The sequence below is a fragment of the Carassius auratus genome, chromosome 26 (assembly GCF_003368295.1).
Source record: "Carassius auratus strain Wakin chromosome 26, ASM336829v1, whole genome shotgun sequence".
NCBI classification, from domain to species: domain Eukaryota; kingdom Metazoa; phylum Chordata; class Actinopteri; order Cypriniformes; family Cyprinidae; genus Carassius; species Carassius auratus.
In genome coordinates, this window is record NC_039268.1 from 24,140,280 (window position 1) to 24,153,101 (window position 12,822).

Genomic DNA, 12,822 nt, shown 5'->3' on the forward strand with positions numbered 1-12,822 from the left:
TCTTCTGCTCACCAAGGCTGCATTTATTTGATCAAAGAAAAAAAGGAAAATTGTGAAAATATACTGGTAAACTTATGTGAAATATACTTTGGTAAATAGATGTGATAGATTACTTTAAGGATAATATGATTATTTGATTAATTGAAAGGAAGCAATCAGAAATGTTTCTTAAGCACCTAATCAGCAGATTACAATAATTTCTGAAGATCATGTGACACTGAAGACTGGAGGAATGATGCTGAAAATACATATTTGATTGCAGGAATAATTACACTTTAAAAGATATTCACATAGAAAACAGCTATCTTAAATTATAATAATATTTCACAGTTTTTACAGCATTTTTGATCAAATAAATGCAGTCATGCGGAGCAGAAGACTTCTTTCAGAAAACTTTAACCTGTACTCTTACCATCAGAAAACATGCACAGATTTGTAAACAATAATGATGAAAATATCTATGAATTACATATATTTTACTGCTCAAATGTTTTGAGTTAATGGAGTTCTGGGAGTGAGATTAGTGATCTGTGTTTGGGGCGTTGGCTCGGAGCCGTCGCTGTGACACGGCCTACAGCCAAAACTACAGGATTACCATCCCATAACTGAGACTCCGGTGGAAAACTACTGTCTGTGACGTTAGTGTGTAAGAAATATTTCATTAGTTCCATTCATTCTGAACTTGTCTGTTCAGAAGCGTTTGAAGTGACCCAGAGAACTCAGAAAGTGCTTCCTGGCAGAGACGGACAGAGTACACAGCTTCATCACTTGAGTAAAAATACAGATATCCCTTGCTAAATTTTACTCAAGTACAAATAAAAGTACTACAGTCAGATGTCTACTTAAGGAAAAGTACTAAAGTACTTGTTTTTAAAAGTACTTGAGTATCAAGTACAAGAGTACATTTTCTAAATATTGCATTACTACTGCCACAGTGCTTACATTTATGTACAGAAACGTCCTACATGGAGTTAAGAAAAATGTTAATGCCTTGGAGAATCTAAAAGGAACTGAAAGTAAAATCAGGTAATTTTCATCTTTTTAACATTTTGCTTTATTTAATATTCTCACTTGCCCACAAGGCAAAAGCACAATGGCAACGCTGCTAGAGTTTTAATGGATTTTTTGCACCCACATTTGAACCTGACTGTGTTAAACACACTGCATACTCAAAACATCAAAGCAAATGCCCAGCTTACATTAATGTGTAATGTCAGAAAAGATATTGTGTGTACATGTGAGTTTCTCTGTTTTCTTCATCGATCAAATCAATAAACCCAAACCAGCAAAGAAGGCAATATAGCAATGTTCTGACACACCTCTGAACCTGCAAAATCCAATCACGTTTGAGAGGGAAACAACAAATTGAGGGTTTCCGAGATTTTTCCTTTTTTTTTTTTTTAAGTAATGGGTATACAGTCATGGATAGAAAGAGAAATTCCTCTTCCTTTTCACCTACAAAGGAAGAGGAACACACACATTCACATTCACACAGATTAAAGCTTACTTACCAGCAAAGAGCAGACAGATGCCAAATATTCCCAGTGTTCCTGCCATCTCTGTGAGCGTCCAGCAGCGTCTCCGGTATGAAGGGAACTGAATGTGCTGAAGACACTGAAACTCACTCTCTGAGCCAATGAGATCCAGGAAATGAAGAGCAATGCCCCGTCTGAGGTCAAATCCCTGTTGCTCTCGTGTCTCACAGTTTCCTGTTTAAGAAACCACACAGAGACCACAGTCACATGAGTCTGTGTTCTGCTTATTGTAAAACTGCATTTTTCCATCTCAAAAAATATATCTTAATTACGGCCTATGCTCTCAATGTCAAATGCAGAAATGTTAATCCATGCATTTATGACTTCAAGGTTAGACTATTGTAATGCTTTATTGGGTGGTTGTTCTGCACGCTTGGTAAACAAACTACAGCTAGTCCAAAATGCAGCAGCAAGAGTTCTTACTAGAACCAGGAAGTATGACCATATTAGCCCGGTCCTGTCCACACTGCACTGGCTCCCTATCAAACATCGTATAGATTTTAAAATATTGCTTATTTCTTATAAAGCCCTGAATGGTTTAGCACCTCAGTATTTGAATGAGCTCCTTTTACATTATACTCCTCTACGTCCGCTACGTTCTCAAAACTCAGGCAATTTGATAATACCTAGAATATCAAAATCAACTGCGGGCGGCAGATCCTTTTCCTATTTGGCGCCTAAACTCTGGAATAACCTACCTAACATTGTTCGGGAGGCAGACACACTCTTGCAGTTTAAATCTAGATTAAAGACCAATCTCTTTAACCTGGCTTACACATAACATACTAAAATGCTTTTAATATCCAAATCCGTTAAAGGATTTTTAGGCTGCATTAATTAGGTAAACCGGAACCGGAAACACTTCACATAACACCCGATGTACTTGCTACATCATTAGAAGAATGGCATCTACGCTAATATTAGTCTGTTTCTCTCTTATTCCGAGGTCACCGTAGCCACCAGATCCAGTCTGTATCCAGATCAGAGGGTCACTGCAGTCACCCGGATCCAGTACGTATCCAGACCAGATGGTGGATCAGCACCTAGAAAGGACCTCTACTGCCCTGAAAGACAGCGGAGACCAGGACAACTAGAGCCCAGATACAGATCCCCTGTAAAGACCTTGTCTCAGAGGAGCACCAGGACAAGACCACAGGAAACAGATGATTCTTCTGCACAATCTGACTTTGCTGCAGTCTGGAATTGAACTACTGGTTTCGTCTGGTCAGAGGAGAACTGACCCCAACTGAGCCTGGTTTCTCCCAAGGTTTTTTTCTCCATTCTGTCACCGATGGAGTTTCGGTTCCTTGCCGCTGTCGCCTCTGGCTTGCTTAGTTGGGGTCACTTCATCTACAGCGATATCATTGACTTGATTGCAAATAAATGCACAGACACTATTTAACTGAACAGAGATGACATCACTGAATTCAATGATGAACTGCCTTTAACTATCATTTTGCATTATTGAGACACTGTTTTCCTAATGAATGTTGTTCAGTGCTTTGACGCAATGTATTTTGTTTAAAGCGCTATATAAATAAAGGTGACTTGACTTAACTTATGAGGAGCAAAACCCAGATCAATCAAGTGATGTCTGAATCAAGTGGAAGCAGTGTCAGGGTTGATTGGGAATTCTTGAAAACTCGTTTCTTACCATTTTATTCAGTTATAGACTGACAAACACACACTGATCCAGATAAACTGGTTTGACAAGAGCATTATGATGAGGAAGTGACAACACACAAACACACACACACACACACTCACACACACACGTTTGTTTTTGTGTAAAGTGTGTTCATCCCATAGGTGTAATGGTGTTTATTCTGTAGAAACTGTATATTCTATGTCCCTTCACCAACCCTACACCTAACCCTAACCCTCACAGGAAACTTTGTGCATTTTTACTTTCTCAAAAAAAACTCATTCTGTATGATTTATAAGTGTTTTGAAAAATGGGGACATGGGTTATGTCCTCATAAGTCTCCCTCTCCTTGTAATACCTGTGTCATACCCATGTCATTTTTAGTTTTTTTTTTTCTCTCGTGAGAACAGCAGTCCGGCCCCCACAGTGTCAAATATATCCGTTTTTTCAATACTTGTGGGGACGTTTGGTCACACTTTCACACTGTTACACTCAAACTCATTCACACACACACACACACACACACACACACATACAGAGGAACACAAAACCTACAGACTCTCAACCACAATGGCTTGATCTAGTGATTATCAGTGATGTCACAATGTGACCAATCACCACTGAGCAGCTGATTTGCATCATTCATGTGCAGTGGTGTCCTCTGCTGGATAATTAAATGATTGTTCCATCTGAGACATGCTGAAGATCAGAAATCACATTTACACACGTGTCAATATCTGTAAAACACCTGGATCATAATATATTATAGTATTAATAGTATTTTACCTTTATATTACCTGAATCAAGATAAAGTGTTCTATTGTCTTATAATAACCAAATAAATGAATAGTTAAAGATTGACATTCACACGCTGTCCCAGAAAGAAGTGTTGATCCTCCACAGAGCCCTGAAGTGTGTTTCTGTGGCAGTGCAGAGAGAAACAGGTCTCGGGATTCATCTCAGATCTCGGAGAACATCAGCTGCTCAACTCAAGACCTTTCCTTCATTCAGACACAGAGACACAGGAATCTCTGTCAGAGAGATGGAGGAGAAGAGGGTTAGACTGACTCCAGATCAGAACCTTAACACAACAGCTTGTTTTAAATGTCTCTTGAATTGTGATGTTTGAAGTCCTAAGGAGACAATAATTCACCTCAGAGCCACATTTAATGTCGTTTTTGAGGATGAGGGCGTCCATGTTTACATCGCTCTAATTTAGACAGACGTCCCTGAAACACTACAGTAAAAACGGTTGTTTTATGTTCTGATGATTATATGTGTGTCAGTTGCATTTCATCACTTGCTTCTCTTTGAAGATCCTGAATCTTTCCCTTCTGAACTGAGCCGAGACTAGGGTTAGGGTTAGGGTTAGGGTTAGAGTTAGGGTTAATGGTTTCTGGATCAGGTGCATCAGTGAAGATGCGTGTCATTCATGATGCTGGAGTTCTGGATCCGTCTCTAGAAACTCTCACCTGGCATCACTTCTGCTCTCCTCTCGCTCTAGAGTAGATTGACCCGAGTGACCTGCTGTGAGTCCTGACCGCTCAGCGCTGATTGGCTGATGGAGGTCTTTGATTAGAGTTGATTGGTGATGATGGAGGCTGTAATGAGCGTGTCCTCGAGCCGTGTCAGATTCACTGAGATGCATGCTGATGAAGTGCTTACTGTGTCTCACGTCTGTCTCTGGGTGATGTGGATCTGCACGGCCCTCAGTGAAGCACATTTACTTCATTAAGGAGCGTCTCTCGTCCTCATGAGTAATGATGAGCTGGAATGTGCTTCGGAATGAGAGTAAAGAAGATGACAGGAATGTCCATTCTTCCATTCGTTTCTTTCATTTATTGTAAATTGAAAATGAATGCTACATACAAAAAAATAAAAAAATAAAAAACATTTCTGAAAAGTAACTAAAATATAATCTTTGTTGTGGCGTGTCCTTAAACTTTTAAACTCACTCTAAAATCATAAATGATTTAACAAAGCTAAACTATATCAGTCAGTGCTTATAGTCTTTCATACTGCGCCACAGCGTCCCGAGTTCGAATCCCGGCTCGAGGACCTTCACATGCGTTCAAGTCACGTCGTAATTACCGTAGTTATGAGATTCCAACAGGTAAAAAGTGTTCACATTGAGCTTGTAAATACACCTGATGAACTGGGAATTCTCTGGGAACTATGACATGTGTCACCTGACTGAGCGTTGCTATAGAAACACATATTTCCGTGTCTGAGGATGTGAACATCACGTGTTGTTATCTTAATGGCATGAATGCAGCAGTGGAGATGCTGACTCAGCAGGTGTTGACCTGCATCAGTCCAAGAGGAGATTAATATAGAGAAAATCTATGCATTTTTGCAAGAAAAATATCCATATTAAAATCATAATAATCATTCTAATGTAGCTAAATTAATAAAGTAACCCTTATGACTGGTCTTGTGCTCCAGGGTCACACATGTGTTTTTCTTCATGTGTGTGATGTTTGCTCTGCTCTGGAGATCATCAGCTGTGAATGAAGCGATGGCCATCATTCATCGCTCCTGATCAAACATCTCAACTGTTTCTGTGGAAGATGATGTCAATGGCTCATGGCTCCAGCAGTGTGTAAGCCAATCAGACGCCTGCTAAACTGCTAAAGGTCATGGTTCTCTGCTGCTCTTAGTCAGTGCTCCTCTCTGAACCCAATCACATAACATCCGCTCATCTGGAGGACTGTTTGCTGTTTCTAGCTCATGATTCAGAGAGGGCTTTATTGTGTTTCAGAGTGAGGATCAGATCTGGTTCAGAAACACTGTGATGTGTTTGACTGCAGGGGTCACTCGTGTAGAACAGAGGACAGAAGTGTTTCTTGTTGGGGCTCCAGAAAACCTTTTCATGAATCTTTATTAATAAATACATAGATATTTCTATAGCGATAGCCTGAAGCATAATATAAATTAACATGTAAATTATTTCGAATATAATTATTAGACTAAAATAAGTTGATGTTTATATTTAATATATTTAGTGTTTCTTCAGTTAATTATATCTTTTTGTCTTGTGATGTTATATACTGGTGTTTTGTGTGTGTTTATCACTAATAAATGAAGGATTCTTTAATGTTGCAGGGTTCAGTCTGACTCACAGATGGTTATTATTAAGGTCCTCAGATGTGAGTTACTGAGAGGTTTGTGGATTCTGTCCTGAAGCTGATTCACTCAAACACGTGCCACAGAACATGAACATAAGGTTTAGTGATGTCTCACACTATCATTCCTCGTCCTCTGAAACCTCTGTGTTTAAAATATGATCTTGAGTTGATTCGTTAATAAAGTCTGTTTCGAGCTCATCGCCATAACACAGACCACTGCTGGAGCTCTGAACGGTTGCTAGGGTGGAGTTATGCAGTTGCTATGTAGATGTAGACTGGCTAGTGTTCACTCACTAGTGCCTTGCTGTTTTAGATCGACTCAGTGGAATACTCTAAGATTTCCATTCAAACTGAAAGCATAAATCTAAGCAAAACTGTGACATTTAATTTCATACTTAATAACTGGTAACCCACCCAAAAAACGATTTGAAAATGATACAAATTTAATAAAAAGTAAATAATGATATTAATATCTCAGTCCAGTCACAAACACATACTGTACATCAGCCGCCCGCCAGTAGTATGAATAATGACTGTTTAATATTATACCGTTTACAGCAGAATTGAATTCTATTTGCATAATTTGCATAATTTGCACTGGCTAACAATAGCTGCTCACATAAAATTCAAGGCATTGATGTTTGCCTAAAAACCAGCACTGGCTCTAAAATCATTATTTCAGATGTATGTTCCTCTAGAAGCGTGTGTTCTGCAAGTGAACATCGCTTGATTGTTTATAATTTTATAATATTTATATTTTTTTATGCTTTTTTGATATGGACAGTACAGAGTCCACATCTACAGCTTCATTACTGACAAACAACAGAAAACATGTGCATGCATGCTATTTTTAGCAAACATCCCTGTTATCCAGGAATCTTATTTTTTGTCTTATGAAGTGTAACCCCTCTCACCCGGGTCCTCTCTGACGCTCCTCGCACTCGCACCAAGCGGGGCTCGAACCCGGGTCTTCCGGCATGGGAGGCGGACGCACTAACAAGGAGGCTACAGCCACTAGCGTCTGTCGCTAGTGCGTCTCTTGAGATCGGGGAGTGAGGTTTACCTGCACAGCACTACTCGCTGGCCTCCGTTACAGAAGTATCTTATGGTTTGAGAAACCACTGCAAATGATTTTAAAATGAAGGTTGCTGCGTGGCATTATAATGCATCCTTTTGTGCAGATAAATGCATGTTCATGTAATACCAGCAACATTCATTTTTGAATAGGTTTTTGGTCAATGATTTATTATCTGTCTTATTTATCAAAACTGTGATGCATACATGCAGAATGTTATATACAGGCTGTGGGTAATAATAGGCTTATTCGTTTCTCTTGAGAGAACAATGTTCACATATTAAACAGCCCCTGATGTCCTAATGTTGTAATGTCCTTCTGAAGCTGACACAATCTGTGGTGAACACTGAATTATCCTTCACTTGATTCAGTGAAACATCAGCAGTCCACGTGACATGAGCACTTCTCTTCTCAAGAGTCGTTCCAGCAGGCTGCACACATCAGGGATGAATGGTGTTCAGTCTCATTCTCTATGATCAATCCTACCCTGGAAACAAGGTTTTCTCCAACGAAGGCTTCAGAGTAACGTAACGAATGCGTGTCTTTATAAGCAGAGATAGAGCCCAGTGTTTTACACGCTTCTAATGTACGTCTGTGGAGGATCTGTGTGCCTTTCAAAGACAGAAATGGTTCAGAAGTGTGATCAAACTGCTGTTAGAGAGGAAGATTTTCAGATGAATCTAGAGGAATCACATCTTCAACGTTATTCACGGTTCAAGGGAACTTGATCAGGATAGTTCATGTGAAGCACAGATAAATAATGCTAAAGATTCAGATTATGCTCGGAGCACAGAACTAAAGTGAAACTGAACAGAAGTAAAAGCATTTCTCTGTGTCTTCCTCAACAGAGACTCATCGCAGTGACAGAGACTCGTTCAGCGCTCATTAATCTGCAGAATCTGCTCATTCTGTGTGATGATTGTGTGCTGAAGGGCAGTGTTGAATCTGAATTAATACATTTCAGAACCAACCAGCCATAAAAGCAGACTTGAGAAAGCTCTTATATAAAGAAGGACTCGCTGTGGCTGGTGTGGACTGAAGCAGGAGACACTTCTCTGAATATAATCACAGCTGAGAATCAGAGAATGTGCTCTTCCACCTCTTTAGTCCTCTTTCACTTCATTTCTTCACATGTGCAGTGTCTCATCTTATTAGTTTGAATCATGAGGAAAGCAGAAGGAAAGATGCAATACTTCATCTAAAGCCATTTCAAACATCTTCTTAATATAATTTTTTTGTATATAAATGTGTGTTTTTTTCAGCTCGTATGTGACCCTGGGGCAAAAATAAATAAATAAAATGGTACTTTTTTTTTTAAGTTTGGATTTACATGTCATCTGAACGCTGAATAATCATCTCTCCAGTGATGTCTGGTTTGTTCGGAGGACAATATTAGAGAATCTGGAATCTGAGGGAGCAAAAAAACTAAATATTGAGAAAATCATCTTTAAAGTTGTTCAGATGAAGTTCTTAGCAATGCATATTACTAATCAAACAGTAAGTTTTGATATATTAACTGTATAAACTTAACAAAATATCTTCACAGAACATGATCTTTACTGAATATCCCAATGATTTTTGGCATCAAAGAGAAATGTATAATTGTGACTCATACAGTGTATTGTTGTGTATTTCTCCAGATATATATCTGTGACACTGATGACTCTTCTGTGCTGCAGGGCAGATTCGGTGCTCTCCATCACAGTTACAGGTGTGTTACTCAGTTAAAGAGATAATTAACCCATGTGCTGCAGTGGCAGACGCTGTAAGAATCGCTCACAAAGCGTCTCCTGATGACACGTGGTGACCGGACGAACAGGTTTTACTGCACAGATCTGAAGATCAACACACACACACACACACACACACACCTGTGCTTCAGGAGCTTCTGCTGTTACTCATCCACAGACAAAGCTGTCATACACCTGTGGAAGGAGGGAAGATGATTCTCCACACTGCGTCTGCAGTGATTACCCAGAATGCTCTCTACCTTTCACATCGAGACACGCAGATCTAGCTCTCTAGCTCTTCCCGTCTGTCACAGTAATGATAGAGCGGCTCACAAATGTGTTTGCTCCAGAAACACAATCCCTTCACTAGAAAGAGCCATTTGTCATCTTTGACCTCAAGTGTTTCTGTCTCTATTCAGCAGGTGATTTCAGTTCATCCACAAAGCGCTGATTTCCACGAGCATAAGCCTCATTTGCGTATGAAAAACACACTCCTCATTCCTGGAAAGAGCGATGACATTAAAGGGACAGTCCCTCTGTCATCATCTACTCTTTCTAAACCTGTATGACTTTCTATCATTTCTAAACTAATTTTGGCCGATCTATTCCTTTAAGAGCGTGATGTTTTTGGGACACCTGGAGTAGATGAGAGAACACATAAAGCGTATGCTGCTTTCGTCTCATGGACGGCTCTCCTTTCGCTGCATGAATCATTTCATCAACGAGAGTCTGATTTTCATTTTCTGCTGTGAATCAATGTTTAATCAGGAGCCAGGAGAGGGACGCACTAATGCAGTTAATATGAAGGCATCCTAAAACACGTGCAGGAGCAGGACGCTCCATCATTCGTGTAAAGAGAAGGTTCATCGCAGGGAAATGATTTGTTTTTGTCTGAAAGCAGTCTAAACTAATATAATCTTATGTTAAAAGTGATTCCTGGTGCATCTCTCCTCTGCGGTGGTTATTTGTCTGTATTAGCAATCATGTCTCTGTATTTTTAACTGATTATTAAAGTTTTATATCTAGAGGTTTTGTTTTGAACACAACAGGAAATATGAGTGATTCGCTCTTCCTCTTTCTGAACACGACCGTATTCTTGTGTTTATTTGACTGAAGGGCTTCCAGATGCGTTCTTCTCAGAGAGAAGCCAATCTGTGACCGTATTTGGACAGTTTTTCTCCTGAGAGTTTAGATAGATTGACACAAGTGTGAGTTGTTCCTGACCAGCCGCTCTCCGCAGGGTTAGCTGGAGTTATAGAGGAAGAACCAGCGCTGGGGAAAGTTACTTTTAAAAGCATTACATTATTGTGCTACTCACTGAAAAAGTAAATAATCATGTTACATTTCATGGAAAGTAATGTGTTATGTTACTTTCTTTCACACCAGAAGTGAATACTCCTCAGGCTGAAGGAAGTGTAAGTTCAGGTCTGTACAGTAGAGGGCGCCACTCAAACTAATCACATGAAGAATACGACACAGAAGAAGAAAGATCAGCACTAATCAGAAATAACTCAAATGATACACAAATATGTATTTTTTATTATTAGTATGATTGAACCGGATCATTAAAGGTCAGAAGCAAAGACATTGGTTAATCAAATATGATTAAATACATAAATGATATTTGTCTTATTTATCATATTTAATTATTGCAGGTTTGTCTAATATTCTGAGTTTGTATGAGACTGTTTTTATTGATTGTGAGGAACACTGAATGTGTTTTTGAGTAAACAGATGTTCATATTTAGTCTAGAAGTACAGTGAGATCATGTTCACACACAACACTCTGCACTGACTCCTGATCTCTGTCACCATGGCAACAGCATCTGTCACTCAACACATGGAAACAAAGTAACTGGAGACACTGATTTAAAAAGTAACTCTGATATTTCCTTCTAAATTAAAAAGTAATGCGTTACTTTACTAGTTACTTGAAAAGTAATCTGATTACGTAACTGGTAACTGTACCAGTTGTAATGTGTAACTGTAATGTGTTTCCCTGAACACTGTAAGAACACGGTGTGAAATATTATCAGGCTAACATTTCATTGGTTTGTTTGGCTTAATAAACACAAGACTACAGAAAACTCTAACATAAAGACATGAATGTGTGTAATGTGTTGACAGGCATGAACTATCATTATTGTGTGTGTGTCGTCTGATGGTGGTCAGTGTACCGTGACGAGTTCATGTGTGAAGATGTTCCTCACGTCTCAAAGATTAAAACATACAGCCGTTAGTTCAGAGTATTCTTTCTCCTCAAAGCTTCTTAACAATCCCTCACATGAACATCAGATCAGGCCACTGCTCATATAACTCTGCATAAATATTTAACCAAATGTTGTTTTTCTCCTGGAAGGTCACTGTTTGTCAGGGTTTTTTTGTTTTTGTTTTTTTTTTTTCAGAAAAACTGCTTAGTTAGCTTTTTTCATGATCTTTTCACTAGTCTTGCCTCATGTTCTTTCTATGTCAGTGAATTCATCTTGACAACAGTCAGTTAATTAGAGCTGTGGGTTTATGTAAGATTTATATAATGCCTTACATAAACGCCAGAGCTGTATTGATAATCACTTGACTTAATGGAAACAGTCTCTCCTTCCTGATGATTGACAGCTGTCACATCACAGTCTCTGCAGCAGAAACACACACCAAATCTACAAAACACACTAATTCACAGACCTTGACTCCGTTCTCAATTTCATAAAACACTTTTTGTCCAAAGAAAGACACACAGTTCTCTGTGTAACACTTAAAAATCGAACAGGAATTAATATTTAGGCAGAAGGTTGCTTTTGAGATGTGTTTGTGATGTTTTGAATGCAGTGCTTCATGAGTGACACATCTTATGTTAGTGATGTTAGTGTTGTGTGATGCTGTAGATCTCATCCGTCAGACGTGAACGCAGTACAGTGTGAGGATCAAGAGGCAGAAAGTTCACAAGCTGAATGAGTGTTTTCAACATTACACTTCTAACTTTCGTTCTGTTTCTGATAGAATCTTGTTTTAATGCAGAATGCTGGACATGCACCTGAATGCATCTAGAGCCCATTCATCTCTAAATGATAATTATTAATGTATGAATAAATGTCTTGTCTGTTTAATGATTAAACACAACCGCATATGAATTGTGAGAATGATAAATGACGAGAGGTACGAGAATCAGAGCTGTCACCTTCTGAAATAAGAGTGGAGTAAATTAAACTGTTTTAGCTCGCCTTTATTCTGGGAAATCAAGAAAACATCTGAAAAATCTAAAGCTTTTTTCTGACAGTCTCGTGTGTGTTTTGGAGAACGGTGCTGGTGAATAAATGACCGAGGGAACAGTGTGTGAACATTCATCATGTGGTGGTGTCTGTATTGTGTTCAGTGCTAAACATCCATCTCTTCTGCATGAACTGATAATCTCTCACATGCATCATTACTGGGTTATTTTAAACCTGACTGATCAGATGAGTTTAGACCACACACACTGCTCTCAATCACAGCTTTGGAAACAAGTCAAGTATTGGAGAATCATAAACACTGTGTCTGGACGTTTAACATCACTCTATGTGTATATATATATCCCCAGTGACGCCGGACTCATCTCCAGCAGCAGAGCGAGGATCAGACGCTGTTCTTCACTTCAGAAGACCTTCTCTCTTCATGAGGATTCAGGACAGACTCGACTCTGAAAGTGTTCAGTGTGTCCTCGTCAGTATATTAATAA

At 39.1% G+C, this 12,822-nt stretch overlaps 1 protein-coding gene across 1 annotated transcript in view; it reads right to left on the reverse strand.

Moving 5' to 3' along the window:
* The window catches only part of LOC113044735 (cell surface A33 antigen-like), a 37,970-nt gene extending 33,311 nt beyond the window's left edge, over positions 1-4,659 (reverse strand). The window contains exons 1-2 of the mRNA XM_026204913.1: positions 4,653-4,659; positions 1,512-1,709 (exon numbers count right to left, since the gene is read on the reverse strand). Of these exons, the coding sequence (XP_026060698.1) occupies positions 1,512-1,709; positions 4,653-4,659 (205 nt within the window). The remainder of the gene's footprint in view (positions 1-1,511; positions 1,710-4,652) is intronic.
* Positions 4,660-12,822: the final 8,163 nt, after the last annotated feature.